The sequence below is a fragment of the Dermacentor variabilis genome, unplaced genomic scaffold, assembly GCF_050947875.1.
Source record: "Dermacentor variabilis isolate Ectoservices unplaced genomic scaffold, ASM5094787v1 scaffold_12, whole genome shotgun sequence".
Classification (NCBI taxonomy): Eukaryota; Metazoa; Arthropoda; class Arachnida; order Ixodida; family Ixodidae; genus Dermacentor; species Dermacentor variabilis.
The window spans coordinates 33,544,446-33,571,355 of NW_027460280.1; the positions used below are offsets into that span (position 1 = coordinate 33,544,446).

Genomic DNA, 26,910 nt, shown 5'->3' on the forward strand with positions numbered 1-26,910 from the left:
CTAAGGACAATGGAGGGGGGGAGCTGGGAGAGCGTACTGCATTACGCACATTGCAGCGCAGAGCACTTATACTGAGTGTTCCACGTACCTTGTGCGAAAGTTTAAATATATTTGCAAGTGCCACGTAGCTGGACAGAATCAAGGTAATATTGTTTGCCATCACGTGGAGCAAGTCAGACTATATTTTTGTATTTCGCCTAACTACATAATTAATTATTAATCTATCAACTGTTTGAATATAATATTCGCAGCACAAGTGTCAATGAGAAAATTGTAGATCATCCTGAAAAATTCCAGATCCAGCTTTCTGTTGCTCAATAAGTGCTGCATAAACGTTCTTTTCTAAGCCTGAGAGAAAGCCCGCGAAATACGAAAAAGTACCGCGCGGCTGGTCGCGCGCGGTACTTTTGGCATGATGGCATTATATTACGCTGCTCGTGCAGGTCGGATTACCCAACAGTCGACAATTCTGGCCTTGAATCTACATTCGTAAAGACCATCTCTCAAAACTACAACGCGGACGAGCTGCGCAGGATTCTCAGCGACATATACTGTTCCACCGTGCACTCCCTGAACTTGGAGGTCATACAGATGTGGCTGCACGTAGTACAGGACATTCGTGCTTTCCTGCTTGCCCACGAAAACAAAGATTTCCTGCAGCTGTACTCCAAGTCAATGCACCTCCGGCTGACCACTTGCTGGAACGAGATATTGTACGCGATCATCGGCCACGTCCGGCACGCTCCAAATCTCCTAGGCCAGACCTTCCAGAGATCAGCTGGAAACAAGAAGCTCACAATCAACAGCTGCATCGCCTGTTTCTGTCACTTCTGTAACGAAGTCGGCCTTACCTGGAACAAGGGGGTCAGTGACATCCTGGGTCTTCTGCGGGATATTCTCACCGTTTTGAAAGAAAACCGCCAAGATTCTTCACTCATAGAAACGTGGATCCGGCAGGCTGAGGAGTCGCAGGCTAACATAACGAGTGCGTGTACCGAGTTCCAGAAGTCTTTCAAGGTCCTCACGTCGCTCGTGGATGAGGAACAGGTTCCCTCTGAGGCACTCCTCATGCACAAGCTGTTCACCGTCTGCACGGGCGAAATGCGGCAAAGCCTGGAATCGGAGATGATGTCGCAGTTGCAGGACGAGGTTCTCATGTCTGATCGCTGCGTGTCGAGCGCCGCCGTGCTGCAGGCGAAGACTACGGTGCTGAAGGCCTGGAACGACACGATCGGCAAGCTGCTGGCCACGTTCACGCGGACGTGGGCGCAGGACACACGACTCGCTGTGACTGATATCTATATCACTGCGCTCGAGACTTTTTATGGGTCGTGGGCGCGTATTCTGTGCAGCGTCATGGTGGCAACTGACCTGCTCGAGAGCGACTTTATTCGAGTCGAGCTGGATCCAGCCACGGTGAAGGCTGTGCAAGCGGGAATCGTCGCCGACTTGAGCCGCGAGACGGACCTGATGAAGGCGCCGCGGACGGACGAAGGCGGAAGCTCGCCGGCATCGGATCCCTTCCCGTTGACCAACCCCACGTATTGGGTCAGTATGCATTCCACTATCGCCACCTTATAAGGCATGATAAGTGTGCGCATTATTATGGAAATAAACGCGTTTGCGCGCGGTAAATAAAATAACGGTAGTGAGTGTTTCGGCGAATGGAAGCATATTCGTGGCGCCTGACCTGCTGATTTATTTATTTTTGTTTATTCAAGTTACTCCTAAAGACGCTCTGGTTGAGCGTATTACATAGGGGTGTCAGGTACAAATAAGTGTAGGCGTACACAAAATTTGTAAAAAAAAAATGTAATACAATATAACTAATAAATTAAAAAAGAATACATAAAAAGTCCAATAAAAGTAACACAGTATAGTTGCAAAATAAGGATGTAAACTGCATATATATTTGAACGTTACATGAAAAACAAGCGTAATAACTCGAGTTATTGGTTGTATAAAGGAGAACGAATAGAGAACATAGTCAAACGAAGGTAGAAAGTTCTGCAACGGTTAAAGTACAGAGCAAGAGTATAAAGTAAATTGAATAAAAGTGCAGAATACAATTAAACGTACAGGAAAACAAACTAGTGAGTTAATTAACACTGTGAGAAAAACAAACCAGAGGAATATTAATCAGGGATGGTTGCATGTACGTTATCATGTATGAGGTCTTGAAATTTACTGATGTTAGGTTCTATAGCGATGTGTGATGCTAACTGGTTCCAATCTTTTGATGTACGCGGCATGAATTATTCAGCGTATAATGCTTTGAGCGGCACATTATCTGTTTTACTTTGTTAGGATGATCCCGGCGAGTAAAGATAGCTGCTGGTTGCTGGAAAAAGTAGTCATGGGGGGATGTGTGATGATAACGTTTATGGAAAAGTGATAAGCGAGCAAGTTTACGGTGATGCGAAAGCTCTTGCAATTTAGCGTGATTTTTTAAAGCAGTGACTGTAGCGAAAGGTGAGTATTCTAAGTAGATGAAGCGAACAACACGGTTTTGAAGGGATTCGATGTCTTTAATAATGCAGTGTTTATAAGGGTCCCAGATGGCAGATGCATATTCAATTTTAGGTTGGATTAACGTGGTGTAAGCAAGTTTACGAAGGTGAATAGGCGCCTGTCTAATGTTGCACTTAAGATGGCCGAGAAAACGATTAGCGGAAGCAAGGGTTCTGTTAATATGGTAATCCCATGTTAAGTCAGATTGTACATGAAGGCCGTACAATCTGACTGACTTGATGTCAGTTCAATAGGGCTATCGTTTAATTCGTAAGACGAAGTTACACGGGAAACACGGTTTGTAAATGACGCGGACTTTGTTTTAACTGCGGTTAAGTGGCATTAGCCAGGAGGAGCACCATGAACTTGTCGTGTTAAGGTCGGACTGTAATGTCAGCTGGTCGGTGATGATGAATACGTTACGATATATGACGCAGTCGTCGGCGAACAGTCTAATTCTGAATGGCAGTGAAGATGGAAGATCGTTAATATAGATTAAAAACAGTGATAGTTTAATCCCACTGCCCTGGGGGATGCCAGAAGTGACGTGTCCGAAAGGTGAGGTAGTGTCATTAACAGAGGTGAATTGTACGCGAGCTGATAAGAAATATTTTATCCAAGCTAGAACGTTAGGGTAAATGTTAACCTTTACCAATTTGGTCAGTAGCCGGTGATGAGGAACGCGGTCAAAAGCCTTTGAGTAGTCTAGAAAAATTGCATCTACTTGCAAACCGGCGTCTATGGAAGAACGAATATCATGGATGAAGCCGGCAAGTTGCGTGTCACAAGAATATCCTCTTCGAAAACCGTGCTTGTGTTTGAATATAAGGTTATGGTCTTCGAAATAGTTAATGACCTGAGAATGTATAATGTGTTCTAGAATTTTACAGGCAGTACTGGTTAGTGAAATGGGATGATAGTTGGATGGAGAACATTGATCACCGGACTTTAGCTATCTTTTCAGTCATTTGGGATGGAATCAGTTGCTAATGATTGTGAAAGAAGTGCGCAGAACAGTGGACATACACTAGGGTATGTACTTTTCAGTATTTTATTGTTGATGCCAGTGTGATCCGAAGCAGATGAAATTTCTAATTTGTTTAGCAGGGATATAATACCAGCTTCGGTGATGGTTATCTCGGGCATATGCATAGTGGTAAAAAAAGTTAAGCTAGGGCATGTGGTGATGTCTTCATTAGTAACAACTGATACAAAAGCATTGTTAAAATTTGAGCGCACTCTTCTTCAGAAAAACAACATTGTTAACACCTGTGATGCTAATATTAACAATATCGTTCGGGTTAATGACGTGCCAGAATTTGAGAGGGTTCTTAGTAAGCATAGATAACAGGTCGTGGTTAAAAGAAATGGCGTTGGGTGGTTCTGAGCAATAACGGATACTTTTTATCACATACTTTGTAACTCTTCCATGAATCAGAAAGTCAGTACTTTTTTGCTTGTCTGTACAATATTTTTTTTTAGTTTAAGATTAAACCACGGTACATTATTGCGGCTCTTTATGGATAGTACTGGTATGAACTTATCTAGTAGGTTAGTCAAAACGTTTTTAAGTAAATTCCAGTTTTATTCGACAGTGCGTGTTAAATGGCTAGCGAGGAAATGGTTAGAAAAATGATAGAGTTCAGAATTGATTGTTGTAAAATTTCCCCTGCTATAGCATCGTATTTGTTCAGAAATACTTTGGCGCTTGTTTAGTAGACTGTTAAGGTTACCGGTTATAATATCATGATCAGAGAGAACAGGAAGGTGGGTTATGGTTGAAATAATATGAGCATCATTTGTTAATATTAAATCGAGTACATTTGATTATGTTGATGAGCTTCGAGTGGGCTGGCTGCGAAGTTGGCTATGGGAAAAGTGAAGGCATGTTTGAAGAATTGAATGCGCTTTCGTGTGGACTGATGAAACAGATTGCTGGGCCAGCATACTTCTGGAAAGTTCAGGTCTCCGAAAATTAATAATATTCCTAATTGCATGGTCACACGACTTAGTAAGCGGTTAAATTCAGTCACAGAACCTGCCTGCATATCAGGAGGGCGTACAATTATTTGAGTAGCACCGCACTTAAGTCATACCCACACGCACTCAAGAAAAGAATCAATATGAATTGGTGAAGAAACAAAGTCCTTTTTATTGCGATAAGGACACCACCTCCTCTTCGCAGTATTCTACCGTAGCGAAAAAAATTGAATTCAGGCCAACTAGTTAAGATCGAGCTATCAGATACCGTTTCGTTCAGCACGTTTCAGTCAGAGACACGATAGATGCAGAGCATGGATCTACAAGTGATGACAAGGCAAAAGATTTAAGCAGAATGTTTCGAATATTGGTGTACGAGAAGGACGGTACAAAATTATCCGAACTTTTCTAGGGACAGCGCAGGTGCGTTAACAGGCAAGATGCAATGCGCGAGGTTGAAGAAAGCAGGGAGAATTTCATTTTGAGGAACGATTTGGAATAGGTACAGGATTATTGGCATTCACACCTCACACGAAACCATGATCGTTCACGAACAGCTTATTAAAGACAAGACGCACTAGGTCCCTGTCCTTCTTTATCGTCCTGGAGAACTGCCATAGCCTACGTCGCTGATCACGTTCAGCCTCTGAATAGTCACGTCCGATGATAAAGTTCGTAATTTGAAATTTGAAGCCACGGTACAAAATAGACTCGACTTCTTTTTCGTTGTAAAGCATTGCTTTGAATGACCGGCTTTTTCCAACAACGAAACGGCCAACTCGATGAGCTCTGGCAATGGTGGTGACAGCAAAGTCGAGTTGATTTCTGCTAAACTCAGTGATGACACGCTCGGAAGATTCTCAGTTTTCAATTTAGTCATTGTCTGCAATGCCATAAAACAAGGTGTTAGGTCTTCGCGATCGATTTTCCAAATAATCGATCTTGTCCTGCATTACAGATATGTTATACAGGTGAGCGGAACCCGCCGGCGTATTCACTGCGTCAATTCTTGACTGAAGGATGTTAACTCGACTCAGCATTTCTGTAAAGTTTGCATCTTTAGGCAAGGAAGGAAAGTGCGTTGCCAGAGGCGAGGATTCGTTGCGTCAAGGATTCACAGTTTCTAAAAGGTGTCATCGTAGTTAGACGCGGATTGTCTCGAGAACAACGTCTCAACTTTAGCTTCTAGGTCTGCTACTCTTTTAGTCAGTGCCTGCTGGCCATCTTGTACTTCAATATGAAGATGAAGTACCTTGCTCAGAGCCTCCAAAAGGTTACAGTTGCTAGCTTTAATCTTTTGAATCCCAGCGCGGACATAAATTTTAGTTTTTCCTCCTGAGGTTTGGCCCCTACGTCTCCCGCTATAGCAATAAAAGACGCCACAAGTACACAGCGACCGCGCGAACACAATTAAATGAATTACAACTTAAGGGCCACGACACCGCAAGAAGAAATACATCATCGTCACGATAACAATAGGCGGGACAGTAACTGACCTGTAGCAACGCGACTGGTGACGCGGCCCGAAGCGTTGGTGAAAAGCGCGCCTTTTTTTAACCCCCTCGGAAGTTGTCGATAAGGCGTATGTAGTGTATATGACTGCACACGCAGCTGTGCTGCGTACCATGTCGAGCCACGCCTTCGCTTATTCCCCTGCCCCTTTCGTTCAGTACAAGAACTGGCTGGCGCTAGCGCACAGCGTGGAGCAGAGCGTGTTCGCGCTGGGGGATCTGCTGACGCGCCAGGAAAAGGCCACCACGGAGCAGGCGTCGCTGAGTCGCCTCTACCAAGGGGCCACTAGCTGCTTGGAGCGCTACGAGCAGGCTTGTTGCCTGCTGCGCCACTTTGCCCTCTTCGAGGCCAATACCAACGCGTGCGCCTGGCAAACGAGCCGTGCCTGCGAGAAGCTCCTGCGTTCTCTGACCGAGCACCTGGCTCCGGTGGGAGTCAAGCCCACTAGGCTACGAGTCGTTCAAAACGGATTCGAGGCGCTGAAGGTCGACCTCCTGACCATGCTTCGGGACATGCGTAAAGAGCGAGCCGTTCCCGAGAATTACGTGGCGATTTTTCGATCCCACGTGACGGAATGGCTCGGCCGACTCCGGATAGCCGCCGGTGACATACGTCAGGTGAGCCACTGTCAGCGAGTTTTGAACCTGCGCGCATTCGATTGGTGTAGTTTACTATTTACTCTTGGCGCGGCAGTGATGCTGGCAGTCAGTGGAGATGGAATATAAAGCTGGCAAGGGTAGAGGCTCGATATGTTCGTAATTCATCGCAAAACAAGCACAGCGCAAAAGACCGGCACAAGGATAGGTGTGTGTCTATATATCTCTGTCCCCGTCTTTCTGAGCTGCACTTGTTTTGCGATGCAATATAAATATACGTCTGTTTCTAAAGAACTTTCACGTGTAACAAGCTGTCACCACCTTCAAGTTACAGGGATCTCAAACTCAATCCTGCATACCTGGCCATATACGTATTACATGGATCCCTGAGAGCTGCTTACTGGCGTTTCATGGTATAGCTAAAGTGTTGATTTGCGCTTGGTTAAACTTCAAGGAGAATGGCGGGTGAAAACGCTCAAGAGCATCGCGGTCGCGGGACGCATGCGGTTCCGTGTGTTTGAAAACCCTACCCTATAACCTAACGACAGCGTGTTTGCTGAGGACTTTTGGTTTATTTATTTATTTATTTATTTATTTATTTATTTATTTATTTCACATACTCTCAAGCGCCAAGGCATTACAGAGGGGAAAGGGGTACATGCGTAAAACAACAATAACTATTACAACAAATTTATATAATGCAAGCGACATGCGCAGTGGACGTAACCATTAAGAAATCAAATGACGAGAATACTACGAAATTCAAATTATATAAACGTAGCAACATCTGAACTGAACGAAAGGAAAAATAAGCGCATGGCGTCACGAGGTCACAGTTGAAAAAAAGCAAAGGTTCGGCGGAAAAGTACATTGTCTTCGATTCACACGATATCATTAGGAAGGTGGTTCCAGTCGTCCATTGTATGTGGAATAAATAAATAAAAAAATCTGTGTTTGACAAAAAGTGCCACTTACTTTATGACGGTGCTCAACTCGAGATGACAGATAAGTAGGTGCTAGAATGAGCTCACTGATAAGGATATGATGAAATACTTTATGAAAAGAGCATAAGCGAAAAGCCTTTCTGCGCAATGATAACGATGGTAGGTACAAGTTGCTTTTCACAAAGTTTATGCTAAAAGTAAGATCGTAGTTTGAAGGAAAGAAGTGGAATTGTTCTGAGCCATTTCAAGAGAAATAACCGGAGTAGCATTGTAAGGGACCCAAATAGCAGCAGCGTTTTCCAACTTAGATCGAAGTAGTGTTTTGTACAGTAGAAGTTTCAGTGATGACGGGGATTTGCAAAAGTTTCGCGGTGTTTTGATCGGACTGCTGGTACGATCTGTTGGGAACTCGGCGCTGACGCCCGTGGTTGTACCTGGGTCGCAAGCCCCAAGGGTAGCGTTGGCCTGGCGGCCTGGGGTACAACTGGAAGCATCCGAAGGTCCCGGCAAAGCATGAGTCGACTGGTAACAACAAAACAACTTGTTTATTTTAACATCGCAAAGAGTTGGCGGTCAGGTTGACCGAAGTAGAGAGACGGGAGAGCACTTCACTCAACAGAAGAAATCGGAGCCCTCCTTTTGGCGTCCGGGGGCAGCTGTTTTTATACTCTCGCAGTTGAGGGCAAGAAGGAACCCCTCAAAAGACGAGCACGTGAATGTACAATGGGCTAATGGTGACGCACACTGTCGTAGCGCTGCCGTAGCACCATGTCGAGCACGATCTCGTAGCACCCTGTCGTAGCGCTGCCGTAGCACCATGTCGAGCACGATCTCGTAGCACCCTGTTGTAGCGCTGCCGTAGCACCATGTCGAGCACGATCTCGTAGCACCCTGTTGTAGCGCTGCCGGTCGGGCACAATGACTGTAATGAGAGGATGATCCCTGCTTTCGCATCGCCTGGTTCTGGCACAATGACTGGAATGCGAGGGTGATCCTTTGCGGTCGCATCGCCGCAGTCGCGCCTGGAAACACCTGCCGATGAGCGTTGCGGCGACGACGATCGGGCCAAAATGTCTGCCGCCCCGCCGCAGTCGCGCCGGCAAAACCACGTGTCGCAGGCGAAACGCAACAGACCGCCCCGCCGGGGAAAGGAGATCCCGATGGACAGGGGACTGCATCCGCTGTCCGGAGGGATGTCGCTCGATGATGCTCATAACCGAAGTCGGGCGTCCCTCAACGTTTCTTGAGCGCAGCGCACAGAGAAGGCCTCGTTCTCTAGTTCAGGTTCGCACGGGACACTGCAAAGTGACTTCGGGAGAGTTCACATTTTTGTTCTCGTTCCCGGCAAGCGTTAGAACTACGCTGAAACTCAACCGCTCAGTCAGCAAGCACGGCACAACCCTCACTAAGCCCTGCCAGGCTCTTTCCCCTTTTTATACCACTGCCTAGTTCCTTACAGTAGTCTAGCATCACTCAGAACGCGTCCACAAATTGGAAAATTGCACTAGAAAGCATATCATCACTTTGAAACACTAAACAAAAGCAATATGTTAAAAAAAATCCTGCCTCAGGAAGAAAAACATCAGTAACAAACAATTTTGAGGCTGATTCCTACGTTAGGGGCTTCGACTTAAGCCATCGGCGTTACCGTTGAGACTCCCCTTTTTGTAACGCACCTCAAAGGAATATTGTTGTAAAGCGAGGCTCCAGCGCAGGAGGCGGCTATTTTTGGGAGAGATGGTCTGCAGCCATTGGAGAGGGCAGTGATCCGTCTCAATGATAAACCTCGAGCCGGCTAGATAGCATGACAATTTCTGAACGGCCCACACGAGACACGCACACTCTTTCTCGGTGGCGCTATACGCCTGCTCACGACTGGTCAGCTTACGACTAGCATACAGGACGGGGTGTTCTACTTCTCCATTTTCCCGTTGGCACAGTACAACGCCCATGCCTCGCTCACTAGCATCGCACTGAACAATGAACCCTTTTGTATAGTCTGGCGATCGTAGCACAGGCTGGCTTGTTAGGGCACTCTTTAGGGCGCTAAAAGCTCTTTCCTTTGTCTCGTCCCAGACGACTGTTTGAGGCTCTGTCTTTCTTAGAGCATCCGTCAGGGGAGCCGCGATATCAGAGTACCTAGGGATGTACCTCTGATAGTAGCCGGCGACACCCAAGAACGACCGAATATCGGTCTTGGTGCGCGGTTGCGGAAAGTCTCGCACAGCGGCCACTTTTATTTCAGAGGGGCGGCGACGACCCTGACCAATCACGTGACCGAGGTAGACAACCTCGGCCTGTGCTAACTGGCACTTAGGAGCCTTGACTGTCAAGCCCGCTTCGCGCAGGCGGGTTAGCACTGCCCGCAAGTGTGCCATATGCTCAGACCAGGATGCGGAGAATATCGCTACGTCGTCTAGATACGGTAAAGCGAATTCTTGCTGTCCCCGCAACACTTTATCCATGAGGCTTGAAAAACAGTATGGCGCGTTCTTCAAACCAAAACTCAACACTTTAGGACGGAATGTTCCCATTGGTGAAATGAACGCCGCATACCTACTAGCCTCTTCTGTAAGTGGAACCTGCCAATAACCCCTGACAAGATCTAGGGTGGAAATAAACTGAGCGCTACTAACTTTCTCAAGGCGCTCCTCGATGTTAGGGATCGGATAAATTTGATCCTTAGTGATGGAATTAAGCCTGCGGTAGTCGACGCAAGGACGAGGTTCCTTGCCCGGTACCTCAACTAAAATCAAAGGGGAGGTATAATCACTCTCACCCGCCTCAATAACACCGAGCTGTACCATTTTCTTTACCTCAGCCTCCATAATATCGCTCTGGCGGGGTGACACCCGATACGCCTTGGATCGTACTGGCTCTGGGGAGGTAAGTTCTATATCATGAGTAAGTACAGAAGTCCTACCAGGCCTCTCAGAGAACAGACCTTGAAACTCTTGTAATAGCCGGTGTAGTTCGGTTTTCTGCTCGGGCGACAGCGGTGCTTTACTGATAAGGTCACTAATGACTTGACCGGTGTCTTCCCTGTTCGTCACTGAGCCTAGTCCCGGAAGCTCGACCGGAAGCTCTTCAGGAACGTTTACCCTCATGCACACCACTGCTTCCCTTTGTCTATAAGGTTTGAGCAGATTACAGTGGTAAACTTGCTGTGCTTTCCGCTTTCCTGGCAGACTTACCACGTAGTTAACGTCCGACAGTTTCTGAACAATTCGTGCTGGGCCCTCCCACTGCACGTCTAGTTTGTTGTTTAGCGATGTGCGCAATATCATGACCTCATCGCCCACCTCAAAACGACGGGCCCTGGCTGTCCGATCATAATAAACCTTGGCCCTCTGCTGGGCCTTTGTCATTGCTTCACCTGACAACTCCTGTGCCCTTCTTAAGCGTTCGAGGAGCTTAAGCACGTACTCCACCACGACTGGGTCGTCGCCCCTACCTTCCCACGATTCACGAAGCATGCGAAGCGGAGATCGAAGCGAGCGACCGTACACCAGTTCAGCTGGCGAAAACCCCGTAGCCGCATGCGGCGCGGTCCTTAAAGCAAACATCACCCCAGGCAGACACAGCTCCCAGTCAGTTCGATGTTCAAAACACAACGCTCTCAACACGCGCTTCATGACGGAGTGGAGCTTCTCAACGGAATTCGACTGTGGGTGGTACACTGAGCTGTGTAACAGCTTTACCCCACACCTTTCGAGAAAAGTTGTCGTCAAAGCGCTAGTAAACACTGTGCCCTGATCTGATTGAATTTCTGCAGGAAAACCAACTCGCGCAAATATGGACAGTAGTGCATTAACTATCTCAACTGAGCTGAGTTCTTTAAGCGGCACTGCTTCAGGGAACTTTGTCGCTGGGCAGATCACAGTCAAAATGTGTCTGTACCCCGTGGCTGTTACCGGCAGAGGTCCCACAGTATCAATAACGAGCCGTCTAAAAGGCTCCGTAATGATAGGTACCAATTTCAACGGCGCCCTCGATTTGTCCCCTGGTTTGCCCACCCGCTGACAAGTGTCACATGTCCTCACGAAATGGTCTGCGTCCCGAAAACACCCTGGCCAATAGTACTCTTGCAAGAGACGGTCCTTAGTTTTCTTAACTCCTAGGTGTCCGGACCACGAACACCCGTGTGACAAGCGCAACAGATCCTGACGATAGCATTGAGGCACGACCAGCTGATCGAACTCCACTCCTCTGCGGTCTAGATACTTCCGGTACAGGACTCCACCTCTTTCCACAAAACGCGCAGTTTTCCTGGCGATACCTTCTTTGACATTGCAGCGCACGTTTTCCAGGCTGCCATCCTTTTTTTGCTCGGCTATCAAAGCCGACCGGCTGACATTTAGCAACCTATCAAGTCCGTCTGACGTAGGCGCGATGAGCAAATCTGTAGATAGCTCTTCTAACTTTCCCGCGTCGGGCGGTTCCTCTCCAGTATCTGGCGCCTTCAACGCTACAGACTCAATTTTATTCAGTTCGGGCGTGCTCTGAATATCAGCTTGCTGCGCCTCTGACCCTTTTTCGTTGTTTGATAACGTCGGCCCCGCAACTACCGCCTTTGCAGCGAGCTCCCGAACCTTCGATCTGGTTAAGGCCTGAACACTAGCTTCACCAAACAAAAGCCCCTTCTCGCGCAGGAGGTGATCGGACCTGTTTGAAAATAGGTACGGGTACTGGGGTGGCAGCATAGATGACACTGCCGCCTCCGTCTCAAGCGCTCCGAAAGGTCCTTCAATAAGCACTTTTGCTACCGGCAGACACACGCTATGAGCTTCCACGGCTTGCTTGATCCATGCGCACTCGCCCGTGAACATATGGGGTTCTACGTAAGACGGGTGAACTACATCCATCGTAGCTGCGGAATCGCGAAGCACTCGGCACTCTTTCCCGTTCACGAGGAGGTCTCGCATGTAAGGCTCGAGAAGCTTCATGTTCTCGTCAGTGCTGCCTAATGAAAAAAACACAACTTTTGGTGTTGTTTCCGGACACTGCGCCGAAAAGTGACCCGGCTTCTGGCACGTATAACAAACGCCCGCTCGCCTCATCTCGAACCGCTTTCTGCGTTCGGCTTCGGCTGCCGCCGTCTCTTTACGTTTGGTCGGACTGCTTTCACTTGCATCCTCACTACGCGTGTTCCCCTTTGCTCTCATGGGTGTGAACTTCGGCCTCTCAAACTTCGAGCCAAATTCACCCTTTTGACCGTCCTTAGCTCCGCGAGCTCGACGCGTCACAAACTCCTCGGCTAGCTCAGCGGCTCTAGCCACCGTACTCACGTCTGGCCTATCCAAGACCCAGTATCGCACGTTCTCAGGTAACCGACTATAAAACTGTTCTAGCCCGAAACACTGCAGAACTTTATCGTGGTCACCAAACGCTTTCTCTTCTTTGAGCCACTCCTGCATGTTCGACATAAGCCTATACGCAAACTCTGTATATGACTGACTTTTTCCTTTCTCATTTTCCCGAAACTTCCGACGGAACGCCTCCGCAGACAGCCGGTACTTTTTTAGCAGACTCGATTTTACTTTGTCGAAATCCTCTGCCTCCTCTCTATCCAAGCGAGCGACTACGTCGGCCGCCTCGCCGGGTAACAAAGTGAGCAAGCGCTGTGGCCACGTTTCCCGAGAGAACCCCTGCTTCTCGCACGTTCGCTCAAAGTTAACCAGGAACAAACCAATGTCCTCTCCAAGCTTAAACGGCCGCATCAGGTCAGTCATTTTGAACAATACGCGTTCTCCTGCACCGTGTGCCTGACTTCCATTACGAGCGCGTTCCATCTCTACCTCAAGACGCTTCATTTCCAAAGCGTGTTGACGGTCACGCTCTTGTTGCTCTCGCTCTTTCTGTTCTTTACGTTCACGCTCTTCTTTTTCTTTCTGTTCTTTAAGTTCGCGCTCTTCTTTTTCTTTTTGTTCTTTACGTTCGCGCTCTTCTTTTTCTTTCTGTTCTTTAAGTTCGCGCTCCTGTCTTTTTGCAGTCTCCCTCTCTTCAATGGTCTCAAGGCATTCCGACAGCTCGTCATCCTCAGCCTCTAACTCAAGAATAGCCTTTAGCAGTTCAGGTTTTCTTAGTTTGTCTGAGACATCCAGACCCAACTCTCTTGCAAGCTCCAGCAATTTCGGTTTGCGCAACGACTTCAAATCCATGGCTGCTCTGAATGCTGCTTTCTCTACTGCTTACTATTGTCTTGCCGCAAACTAACCCGGCAGCAACGACAACCACAATTACCAGCTCTGTTTCTAACACTAACAAAAGCCTGGCAAAGCTCAGAAGAAGAAAGTCCCGCACTCACCAAACCTCGCAGGCAGGAATTCCGCGCAGTCGTTCCGCTGCAGGCAACCAGTCGTCACACAGGGCTCGTTGCACTGCTCCCGGATCGTCGTTGAGCTGCTCAGCATACAGTCAACTGCATCTCTTCGCTGCTGGCCTCCGTTGTCGCGATCTCACCGCTGGCAGACAGTTGTTTGAAGTCGGAGGCGATCTCACCGCTGCCAACCAGATGTTTTGATCGGACTGCTGGTACGATCTGTTGGGAACTCGGCGCTGACGCCCGTGGTTGTACCTGGGTCGCAAGCCCCAAGGGTAGCGTTGGCCTGGCGGCCTGGGGTACAACTGGAAGCATCCGAAGGTCACGGCAAAGCATGAGTCGACTGGTAACAACAAAACAACTTGTTTATTTTAACATCGCAAAGAGTTGGCGGTCAGGTTGACCGAAGTAGAGAGACGGGAGAGCACTTCACTCAACAGAAGAAATCGGAGCCCTCCTTTTGGCGTCCGGGGGCAGCTGTTTTTATACTCTCGCAGTTGAGGGCAAGAAGGAACCCCTCAAAAGACGAGCACGTGAATGTACAATGGGCTAATGGTGACGCACACTGTCGTAGCGCTGCCGTAGCACCATGTCGAGCACGATCTCGTAGCACCCTGTCGTAGCGCTGCCGTAGCACCATGTCGAGCACGATCTCGTAGCACCCTGTTGTAGCGCTGCCGTAGCACCATGTCGAGCACGATCTCGTAGCACCCTGTTGTAGCGCTGCCGGTCGGGCACAATGACTGTAATGAGAGGATGATCCCTGCTTTCGCATCGCCTGGTTCTGGCACAATGACTGGAATGCGAGGGTGATCCTTTGCGGTCGCATCGCCGCAGTCGCGCCTGGAAACACCTGCCGATGAGCGTTGCGGCGACGACGATCGGGCCAAAATGTCTGCCGCCCCGCCGCAGTCGCGCCGGCAAAACCACGTGTCGCAGGCGAAACGCAACAGCGGCAAGTAGTCTAACATACGATTTGCGTCATTGATTGTGGAGTCAGTGTGACATTTCCAGGCTAAGTCAGATGATATAGTTACACTTAATAACGGTAGGATGAAACATGTTCCAGCTGGACGTGGATAATCATGTATGCAGGTACGTGCACGTCGCGTCTAGTAGCAGTCATCAGCTTGCATTTCTTGGTGTTTAGTTCCATTTGGCAGTTTTTACACCAAGCGGCGATGTTATTTAGATCAGTCTGTAGAATTTCCTGGTCCTTATCATCACGAATCCCACGATACAGTACACAGCCATCGGCGTATAGGTTAACTGAAGATAACATACAATCAGGCAAGTTGTTAATGCTTATTAGAGAAAGTAACGGACCTAAAACAGAGCCCTGCGGAACTGCTGAAGTTACATTAGTTAAGGGCGAATCATTGAAGTGGTCAAGCCAAATAAGCATTGTACATAATTGTCAAGGTTCAAAGAGGAAACTTTCTGCCTCGGCAACACATGAGACACCGTATCAAAAGCCTTCGGGAAGTCTAGAAAGGCGCAATCGATCTGGAATTGTTGTCTATAGTGTAGAGTGCAAGCGGTGAGTGAAAATAAATAATTAGTTTCAGAAAACGAACGCCTGGAGCCGTGTTGTGATGACGTAAAGAAAGTATTTAATTTTAAAGAATTAAATATATGACTGTACAATATGTGCTCCATCAGCTTGCAAGGGATACTTGTTAGCGAAATGGGTCGATAATTTAATGGAGAATGTTTTTTGCCTGATTTGGAAACAGGAACCACCTTCCCAATATTCCAATCAAGAGGAAGGATACCATGATCAAGCGACTTCTGGAAGAGTTCAGCAAAAAACAAAAATGAGTAATGGTTAGTCCGTTTTAGAAATTCAGAGTTGATACTATCAGTTCCACAAGGCGAAGAAAGCCTTAGCGAGTCTATTAAATAATATTTCAATAAATATTCCAGAGTGTTCGATCAAGATAGGGGACATCAAAGGGTAATCATGATGTGATACGTTTTTAACACAATCAACTCGACATGAAGAAAAATTATCTGAAAAAAAAAAAACATTGTTAAACACTGAGGCGCATTCTTCGGGTGTATAGGCTCATTTTCAGAATTATCAAGAGAAATAATACTGTTTCCTTCACATTTGCGCTTCTCCGAAATGCTTTAGGACTACCTAATGAAAGGGCTGGGAGAGGGTTAGTAGCGTAATAATCTTTGGCATGACAGAGTGCTACGCAGTACTCGGGTTCCAACGTTTCGATATACTTCCCTGTGATTTTCTGTTCTTCATAACTTTGTTGAATGAAACAAACGCTCTTTTTTATAGGAAAGGCGCTTTAGCTCTTTGCTAAACCAAGGTGACGCTTTATTGCACTGAATGCGTCTCAGAGGAACGTAAGCAGTGATAAGCTGCCCGACTTTATTACGAAATAGAACCCAGTTTTCTTCGACATTCCGTGTATCAAAATCAATGACGTATACGTCAAAATATGTGCACAGTTCCTGATTAATAATATGAATATTTGCTTTTTTTGTAGTCGCGGATAAATTTCTTTTGTTTAGTGTGACGGGAAAAGGACATGTTAATGTTAAAATGAAGCAGCGAATGGTCGCTAAAACCAGACAAGTGCGTGAGTGTTAAGATGAGATGTGGGTGTGTAGGCAAAATAAGGTCTAATGTACTAGATGTTCCTGCGGCGATTCTGGTAGGCTTAGTTTCCATCTGCGTGAAATTAAAGCATGCACACATGTCTAAGAAATCCTGACAGTGCGACGAGAATGGGTTAAGTAGTGGAAGTCCACCCCACCACGTGATGTTCGGATAGTTATAGTTCCCTAAAAGAATGATTGGGGAGGAAGGATACCGGCTGACAATAACATTTACGACTCATGTAAGTCATCAACGAAACTTGGCACGGAATTGTGTAGGGGGGGGCGATAGGCAGGCTCCTAATACGATTCGAGTATAGTAGACTCCCTTTAAGACGAACTCGAAGGGACCATGACAATTTGTTCGTCTTATAAGAAGTTCGTCTTATCAAAATAATAATTGGCAGCATGACCAGGTGCATCCATATATCTTACTTCAAAACGGTAAATGAAGTAAGACTTACAAAGGGGGAAAATGACAAAAAGCATCTATTTAGCTGAACTTAAAAGAAAACTTAATAGAAAAAGGTAATACGAGGCGAAGCGTCGCAGAGGAGGAAGGTAGGCGGAGGCGCGCTGGGTTGACCTCCTCCAGCAGTTGCTACAGGTTTTGTTTGCGATACGGACGAACCGGCTTCGTCTCGTGATAACATCGCCCTCTCGCGCCGTACGTTGTGTGTGCCCGTGAAAGCGTGCGATGGTGAGCCGACGACGGCGGCTCAATCTCGCGTGCGCAACGGAGAAAAGGGGGCAGGAAGCGCGTCGTCTTCTTTGACGCGCATGACGCCGGGTGAGGTTAGGGAGGGGGGGCATTGTACTTCGGCCGCGCGGGCTTTATCTTGAAAGCGATCTGCTTTGGGGGTACAGCCTAGGTGGGCCGATGGCTCGTAGCTTTGCATGCACTGTGTTCTTGCTGCTCAGTTTGCGTTGAAGCGAGAAACGGCACGAAGGTCGCTCGCTACTGTACGTTGCGCCTCACGCCAGCGTTTTGACAGCGAGCGTCCGCGGTCATCGAGTGTGATGTGTTCATGTTTGCCTGTGCACGCTGACACCATGCTTGTTAGTTTAGTTAGTAAGCGAATGTTTACAAGGGGGCGTTCTACTCCGGCGGCTGCTGCCTATGGCGCGGCCGCGCGAGCCGTCTTGAATATGATCTGCGTTGCGGAAAGTCTGAACGCACCGGGAGCCGATAGCTTCGTGCCCACTATAGCACCCATGCGTTTGCGTGTCACTCGCGTTCACGAAGTAAACGTCACTAACTTTTTTTGTTTCCGCCCCTTGCTTTCACCTTTGTCCACGGGCGATGTGCGCCGCAGGACTCCAGTAGGGTGCCTCGATGGTCGCGCTCCCGGGCGCGGCGCATCGAGGCACCCTAACCTGCAGGATCGGTAGCGGTGGCGGTCACTCCGAATGTTCGTCTTAACCGAATGGTACGTCTGAGGCGGTTCGTCTTAAGCTGATTTTTTTTCCATTGGATCTATGGAAAACCAAACACACATTCCCATGTCGTTACTTATATGCAAGAATTCGGCTTAACCCAGTTCGTCTTAACGGGAGTTCACTCTATTTCTTTGTGTGTAAGACACGCCCACACTATTTCTAGATTTGGTTCAGTGTCTACACGAAACGATGGGATGCCTTGCACTGCTGCTATCAAAACATCACCGCCCTGCCGATCCTCCCTGCCACAGCGATGTACATCATAGGCATTGTTCAACTAGAAATGTTCCGTACTGCGTGCTCGCGGGTTAAGCCATGTTTCCGTTAGTATGATTAAATCAGCATCACACAAGGACATAGCAATGCCAAGTTCATCACGATCCTGCATGCTGCTCGTAGCATTAGTAAATAAAACTGGAACCGATAAACATGAAGAGGACAAGCCACCACTTCCCCTCGTCGATTGTTATTTCCGTGTACGCTTGGGATGGAGTCATTGCGAATTACCATGGTGTGAGCGCGCACGTGTGTTATATGCAGGTCCAATATTATCGTTGGTATCACTATTGAGATTATCAGTGTTGTCGTTTAAAACAGCATTGCGACTTAATTGCCGCACGCTACCGCTACTGCGATTATACGTATAACACGTGTCATTGACAAACAATTTATGAAATCGGACGTGGTAAGCAGGCGACTTGGGTAATGCTTTAGCAAAATTAATCAAACATTTGCGACCATGACGAGTAGCAAACGAGAAATGTTCGCCTACAAATATGTTACACGACCTGAGTTTCGAGCGCTGAAAGAGGACGTTGCAGAAAGAACTGAGGCGCAGCGCATAGACAGGGCACGAACGACTAGACATATGAACAAGCAAATAGATGGAGAGAAAATTGAAACATGAACGGGCAAAAAACATAAGAACTTCGCTCATGGATTGTCAAATAAAAAGGCAATTGTCTTTCTTCGTCATATGTCGCATGACGAAGCTTGAATCGATATTGGAATGCATCATGTAACCGCGCAAACAACAAAGGACAAAGAAGGAAACACACAGGACAGGCGCGGTTGCATGATGCATTACAATATATCGACCACCAACTAGCCCGCCTCTCCCTGTTAAAAAGAAGCTTGAATCGACAACAATAATGTAAGTGTTCTAAGGCACACCCTTATAATCTTTCAATTGTAATTTGAATTTTATTACTGGCTTCATTTTATTCATGATTGTACATGCACATACGCGCTCCTGTCTAGCAGTCAGGGGTTTGTTCGTGAACGGTATTGCGTTTTCACACATTTTAACTATTTTACCGTGTGCAGACGACATGGGATAAAAAATTAATTAAATCGGAGTAACAAAAAATGGAAGGGAGGCGAAAGAGTCAATAAAGTCAGTCTTGAGACAGTTTGTCAAGTCTAACATGGTGAGGCAATCGATTTCTGACCCGGGCAACGTCACTTTTATGCAAATCTTTCACAGTTCACGAAAGTTGAAAGACTTAACGCATACTTGGTTATGCTGAGGGTTTCACGAAGTCGGCCGAATAAGTGTATAATCTCGACGTCAGTTTCTTTATACATCGAAGCTGGCTAGCCGATTCGTCCATCTGTCGCCTGTATGTCGAAAACTCCTCCGGCGCAACCCCACGCGCATGCGGAAAAAAAAATGTTAGAGAGCGAGAGGCGCGCGTTTTGCTGCACCAGTAGGGATGCCGTTGCTCTCCGTCGCAACCGAGTGCGTGCGCTGAAGTTTCTCTCCGGCTCCGAAATGGGTAGGCCCCGCGTCATACGTACTCCTTAGGAGAAGGCAGCTTTCGATCAGCAACGCCGCGAGCAGAACCGGGAACGATCTCGTTTACGCCGTGCCGATGCTGCAGCCCGGGCACAAGAACAGGCTCATGCAGCCGAGTGCAAGCAGCAATTGCGTACCGAGGATCCGGCAACCTGCCGAGCCGTCGTTTAATTAACCGTGGGTATTAACTCAGGGATAAACACTGGGGCCACACGTGTCAGCTTCGCTGATTAACTATCTGTACGGACTGCTTGGGCAGTGTTTTTTTTATTTGGTTTCTTTTTTTTAAAGGTTGGACTTACGATGAACGTTGAAGGGTTGAATTGTCAGCACTGGATTTAAGATGACGTGTGCTTTCACTCAACAGTCAGGCTTTGGCATGGTGGTTCAAGTAAACAAACTTAAGAGAACGAACTAACAAATGAAGAAGCGAACAAATAAATCAGAACCACTTTATCTGGATTTTCTTGCAAAAAGGAAATTGGCGAAAAAAGAACAAAGGTTGGCAGAAGAAGAAAACTGGATCTTCTCCGCATATGTTAGCCATATTTTCGGGCAAGTTCGTGAAAGTATGTGCTTCCATTAGTTTTCTTCAAGTTATAGGCAAGGCATACTTTTGTTTTCGAGTAAGCCTCAGTTTTCTTCCAGTTTTCGCACCCAAAGACAGCTTTGTGTAAATATCCATCTGAATACATTTTTTCTCCCCGACCAGCCACTTTCCCACGAATAGATTTGCTTGTTGGAAAAGTTGAACATAGAAGCCGCTCGAGACCTCTAACCAAATTCTTCCCTAGGGATGTGCTTCAACCGCTCTTACAATTAAGGCACCTGAAAATCTGTTCACACATTGAATACCTGCAGATTTAATTTAACTGCGGGGTCATCCCTGCAACCAAGACGTGCCAGCTTGAGTCAAGCGTGGCAATCCCCGTCTACGAAGCTCCCCTCCTTTCTGTGTGTCCAGTGAAAAAAAGGTGCAGCAGTAATTGTGTGAACCCTCGCCCTCAACGCGGGTCGTTCGACGACTTTGGACACTCCGATTGGACGAAGGGGGGTGGCAGTTTTCCCTGGCCTAGGGATCTAGGGAGGACAGAGGGGCTTTCGACTGCACGCTGGAAAGTCCACTAAAACTATAGCTGAGGCTTAATTTTCTTTCTTAGTATAGTGACCACATAAGTAATACTTTACTACGCATATCCCTGCTTGGACAACAACGATTCTATCTTGTGGCTTCTCTGGACGCCCTGTAGCGGAAGACGCGCGGGATTCGCCATGCACGATTGCGTTGCGGATAACGCCTAGCGCTGGGCAGTTCCCACCGTAACAAGCTGCCTGCTTGCGCAACTTGCATCATGCCCAGTTTGTTGGAACCGAGAGGGTTTAAGCGAAGTTTTTCGGCTCCTCGGTGTACTTCGCTTCAGTTATGCTAGACTGATGACATGTAACGTTCTCCACTCTTCACGTTGATATTAGAGAGTTTTAGCCCAAACGTTTTGGGGGCCCAAAGAAATAGTGTTGAAGCTACTGCGCATGCGCGAGACGCAAACTGCGTTTGGGTTTTGCATCGGGCACGCTATTTCGCTGATTTAGCCGGAGCCCCAAAAGTTGCCCAAAAGATTTGCGTAAGCGAACATGGCGGCACCCATCGAAGCGACGGCTCTAACCTAGCACCAAACTGGGCTCGATTCGTGATAATGCGTGAAGTTCTCAAGCTAGGAGAAGTGACTGCGGTTATCGCTTTCTGTCAACTAGCGTGTTTTATGAAGATTGATTCATTAGACGCCGCTGATTCCGAATTTGATTGTGGATTTTATGGCTCGTAGGCCTAAGACGGCTTAGCTTGGCTGATGAAGGCACGCAAAGTTGGTTACTTAAAACTAAGCGCAACGAATTGTTTGCTGCTTACAGAATAACCTGTAAATTGTTAACGTGAAACGTGAAAACACGAAAGTCAAAATTACTATTTTTATCATAAAATGGTATATTTTATTTAATTATTTCTAATATCTTTTCTTTTTCGCCGTAGTGGCGCTGTCAGCGCAATACGCTATCCGCAAACGCATAGCCCTATTCTAAAGCTCTTTACTCCTGCGTGCCCAACGCTAACACCCGCAAAGCTCTTTGGGGCCCCAAACTATTGGGGCCCCTGTTCTAAAACTCTCTATTGTAAATAAACCCGGTACTCCTCGTTCGTTGAGAGCATGTTCCTCCCTTCAACAACGTCCTTAGCATGGATGAGTCGGACGACGGCATGGGCTGGCTACCCCTTTTGACATATCCGACTCCAACTCTTACACTGGGCGTTTCCAGAAAGTGTGTTCGTTATGAGAGTTGCTCCGTACTTTGAACATTTGAGTGTACCTTGCAGTCTATATAGAAATAATTCTTGTACCTTTCTGTGATGAGTGTACCGGTTTGCGATTTCATGACGATTACTGCCTCATACGTGTCTCGTCTGAGGCTGGTATGGTTTGTCTCGTGGTTTTTCAAGTGCCTTTCTTTCTAGGTGTAATCTTTAACAGGAAGCTTTAGCTCGGGTGCTCCTATATAAATACATGTAAAAGGAGAATTCGTTTTCCTCGGCAACCACTGCACCAAATTTGATGAGCTTTGTTGCATTTAAAAGAAAAACTTAAAATCTAGTGACTGTTGGTATCAAATTCTCGATTTATGTACGTCGTCAATTTTTTTTAAAGTAGGCAAAAATTGAAAATTTCCAAAATACGAAACTATCAAGTTTACACCTCGGTAACTCATCAATTTAAAATGATATCGCAATTCTGTAAATTGCATTTAACAGTACACCTAAAGCGGAAAAAACTAATTTGTTACACGTGAATATCAAATCACTTACTAATATGGAAATACAGCTTTTGCAGAACCCTTGTACACAACGTAACAAATTCACGTAAGATATAAATTGACATAAAGAATTTGTACGCTTTAAATTATCTAACGGATGTCGTTTACAGAGCCGTGATATCCCTTCTAGACGCGAAGTTATTAATTTGTTAACTTCATCCTCCTATTTTTTTCGAACTTTCGAATTTTTGAAAATTCTTTTAAGAGAATTCAGGCCCTAAATAGAGATTCCGCTCCCAACAGTCACTAGGATTTAACTTTCTCTCAAATCCAACAAACTTCATCAAAATAGGTCCAGGGGTTATCTCAGAAAAACGTTCTTGCGTTTTACATGTATTTGAATAGGCCTTGCGTGATGGCCTTGAAAAAAAAAAAAACGTGGCGTCTAGTCGAGCGATGCAAAAAAAAAAAAAAAAAAAACGCTACCGTCTTTCTGCGAGAGGTGGTTGGAGAGGAACGAGCGGCGCGCGCAGACAGAGAAAAAAGGAAAATTATGCAGATCCCACACACTGTGGGAAACGATGTAAGCGAAACTTTCTGTGTTGTTTGCTTTGACTGACGGTAGTTAGCGGTGATGTTGACGGCGAATGTTTAATTTTTTTCAACATTTTGTCGAACACGAGAGTAAGGAGTTGATGTTAAACGTTACCTTGCGTGCATTACTGCTGCTTGACTGCGTAGTACACAAAGCACAGAGGGAGAAGTGTTTGCTTGAGGCATTGTTGTGCGCCATATTTCATAACTTATGATAGGGATGAGCATTGCCATTGCCTCACACGCACATCGCATCGTGGCAGAAGCATTAAACTTGAATTGGCTTATGGGGCTGTACGTGCCAAACCCACAAACGGATTATGAGGCAGGCCGTAGTGGCGGATTCCGGATTATTTTTGGCACTGCGGTGTTCCTCAACGTGTCCCTAAATCTAAGTGCTCGGACATTTTATATTTCGCCCCCGCCGAAATGCGGCTGCATCGGGATCAAACCCGCGGCCTCGAGCAATGTCATAGCCGCAAAGCTATTTGACGCGTAACCACTTCCGCAGTGTCGCCTAGATCGTACGAGAGAGAGAGAGAGCTTGATTGTGAAGAGAAAGAGGCGTTTTTATTGCGGCTCTGTTTAGCACGCCCAGCGTAAGTTGTCCGCTTGACATATTTGCATGGCGTTTATCTTTCAGAAATAGCAGAAACGCACCGTACCGTACCTTGAACTTAAGTTCATCCACTTTCCCCGCAACCGCTTTCGTGTCTATAGTAGTAGCGTTTCCTTGCCTTCTCACGTCACCTATTATGCCCCCCCCCCACCCCCTTGTGTTGCATTTGTAAGGGAACTAGGAGCGAAGAGTGGCAAGGCTGTTATTTGAGAGGTTTAGCGTTTCCGGTATTCGGGTAAACGCAGGCGGGGATGTTGGGGTGGAGGCGTAATTAAACGTGAGCAGCCTGCATGGTGCAGCCACCTAGTGGCTCAGAGCTCAAACAGACGAAAACAGCTAATATTGCCTTAATGAAGTGTATTCTACTTCGCTGCTGGCGTAAATTTTCGGCACTGCCAAAAATTTACACCATCGCAGTAAAGTAAAATACACTTGGTTTGCGTTTACCCGCATACCGGACAAGCTTCGGTTATAGCCCTCCTCCGCCTCCTCTCCTCCCTCCTCTATTCTGTTGTTTCTAGCTTCCCTCTGGACTTGCACCTTAGTAGCAAGGTAAGCGCTTGCGGGAGGTCACGGATAATTACAGCTGTGGCGCCGCCCAGGGAGCTCCCGCGGGCATTGTGCACATTCGACGCTGTGCGGTCCAAACAGCACTCTAAAAACAGTTTGCACCCTTTGGGGTGTATATTTGTCCCACAACAATAATCGTCATCTGCCTTGCTTGCGTTTCCTTTCTTGAAAACTCGGCGCTCGCTGCTTTCCTGTCGAGAATGCTGCGTCACACTGATAACGCGCATGCCGTTCGTGACCGGGAAGTACCGGGCTCGCAGCGTTAAAGAAAGGAAACGCGGGCAAGACAGATGACGATTATCGTTGTGGGACAAATATACACCCCAAAGGGTGCAACTGTTTTTCGAGTGAGCGTTTGTGGTGTCGTCTTCTTGTCTCGTGTCCCTTCTACGTTTTGCGCTGTTAACACCAGCGTCCAAACGAGTTTCTCGCGTCTCTTTTCTTCACTGCCACGCTCCCGAACCACCCCCCGACGCGGCATGCCAGACAGCAGCAGCAGCAGTGGGAAAGTGGCGAAAAAAGCTCCACTTTAAAACATTTAAAACAGGTGTTGCGTTGCTGACGCCACCCGGCGGCGGCGGTGGTGGTTGTGGCGACAGTCGACTGCGGAGTGACAGAGATGGCGATGGAGGACGCTCGCGCGGGGCCTAGCGGATTGCGATGTAGGCCTCGGAATTACGCTACGACCGAGGGTGCTGGCCAAGCGATATACGAGTTGCGACGTGCGATGCGGCGGGAGCAAGGCGTTCGACCGCGAGCGCTGCTTTCCCTTGCTAAGAGGATGCATTGTAATTGTGTTCGGCTTGTGTTACACATTTGTAACACTTACTGGCGACAAGCATGCTGCACCTTTAGGAAGTGCTCGCTTGTGTCGTTGAGGAAGTCGACCTTAAGCACCACACGTACACGAACCACTGCGGCTCGTTATGTCTTGCAAGAAATTTGACCCCTCCGATCGTATAACTTAATTCATTACCAAGTGTGCAGCAGGCTGTCGCCTGCACGTATTACAGGAGTGTAACATGCTGCCGAACTTTTTCCCCCGGTATTGGCGCCAGCTGATACTCGAAGATTTTTCTTCCTTGTTCGGGTGTTTGTGGAGTCGTTGCTTTTAACCGATGCGTGTACGCTGATTCTATCGTTCATGTACAATTATTGATTAGAGTGAATGGCCTCGTTGCTTTTCGGACTTGGATGCCGATTGTTTCCCTCTTGCTTTGTTTGGCCTTATAGTGTCATGCAGGGAGCAGTGTGACTGCCTCTGCGGTTCTGTAATTCTTACTCTTTTATTCATTGCTATTAGTTATTCGACTATTCACGTGAGAGATTTGATTTATTTAAGTTTAGCGTTTTTTAATCCAATGCTCAGCTTACCCGCCTTCTTATACAATAAAGCCTAGGATCTTGATAAATGTTTTTATGGCTATGGGGTCATTGTATAGGTTTAACTGGCCGAGATTTCATGCGTCCTTCCGTCTTTCATTTAATACAAGCGTGTGTTGCATTTTCCTAGGAGAACATTGCAGACCGATACATTAACGCGTTATACCACCACGTATGCATAGTTGAATATTCATTCAGTGTTCGCCGGAGTTGCTGCGTGTAGACCACAATTTAACTTCGTCGACATATGTAGGTTAAACTTCAAATGTATACTTTTGTAAACTTTCTTTGACGTGAAGCGTTCCGTTTGTTTATTTAAATTTTTACGTCGCATCCTATGCGACCATATACAGATAGCTCTACGGACCGTTGCTCCGTTGAAGCGGTATATTCTAAAGCGATCGATCAGCATTGCGGCCCAGAGAAATACACACGCATCCGGCGTTGCACTAGCGAGCTAAATTGGAGCCAAAAACAGTCACAAAAGGCTGTATTAAAGGCCCAGCTTTTCGATACGGCTGCGCCACAAGTCGAAACTGAAAGGTCTACAAAAAAAGGTGTTGTACATCGCGCATTGTCTTGAAGTGTGGGGTGTCGCGCTGTTTCCGTTCTTTTCTCTCTCTCTGTCTCCCCAGCGCATCGGCCCCAGATGTGACGGTGTTCGCGAGCGTTTTCTCTCGCTTGCGCAGGAGGCCCTCGAGGCAGCGGAGCGCATGCGCGCTGGGTGCAGCGACAGGACTAAGCTGGACGAGTGCATCGCCGCGCTGCCGTCGCGCCTCGAGGAAGGCTGCAGGAGCATAGAGGCCCAGCTGCAGCGGTTTTGTGCCAATGAAACCTGGAAAATTGACGACATCAGTATCCTGGCGCATCTTTCCAAGTCGCGGAGCAAGGTCTAACGGCTCATTGCCACTCCCACAACTAGAGAAACGATAACAAGAAGAAAGAAATCCAAGCTGAAATTTCCCACCGAAAAAAAATTGTAGTTAAAGACAAGCCATGAACGAAATAAATTGGGCATACACGAACAGCCTCAGACGTGTTGTCTGCTCCGATAAGTGAGCTCTTGAGTTATGCTGCTCTTCACAACTTCCTAGGGCACGCGACTCAGAGCGAAAGGAAGATTGCATTGATGGTTGGGTTGTATCCCTTGGTGGTGCAAATTCAATGTTAAAGAAACTACGAATTATGAAGTTAATGTTGTTCTATGTAGTCCATAGTTT

The 26,910-nt window shown here is 47.1% G+C and overlaps 1 protein-coding gene across 2 annotated transcripts in view; it reads left to right on the forward strand.

The window, feature by feature from the left end:
• Nucleotides 1-26,710, forward strand: part of LOC142566274 (uncharacterized) — a 68,773-nt gene extending 42,063 nt beyond the window's left edge. For both annotated transcript variants that reach the window (XM_075677158.1, XM_075677159.1), the window contains 3 exons: nucleotides 444-1,548; nucleotides 6,162-6,620; nucleotides 26,380-26,710. In XM_075677158.1, coding sequence (XP_075533273.1) covers nucleotides 444-1,548; nucleotides 6,162-6,620; nucleotides 26,380-26,586 — 1,771 coding nt within the window. In that variant the 3' untranslated portion in view covers nucleotides 26,587-26,710. The remainder of the gene's footprint in view (nucleotides 1-443; nucleotides 1,549-6,161; nucleotides 6,621-26,379) is intronic.
• The last annotated feature ends 200 nt before the right edge of the window (nucleotides 26,711-26,910 follow it).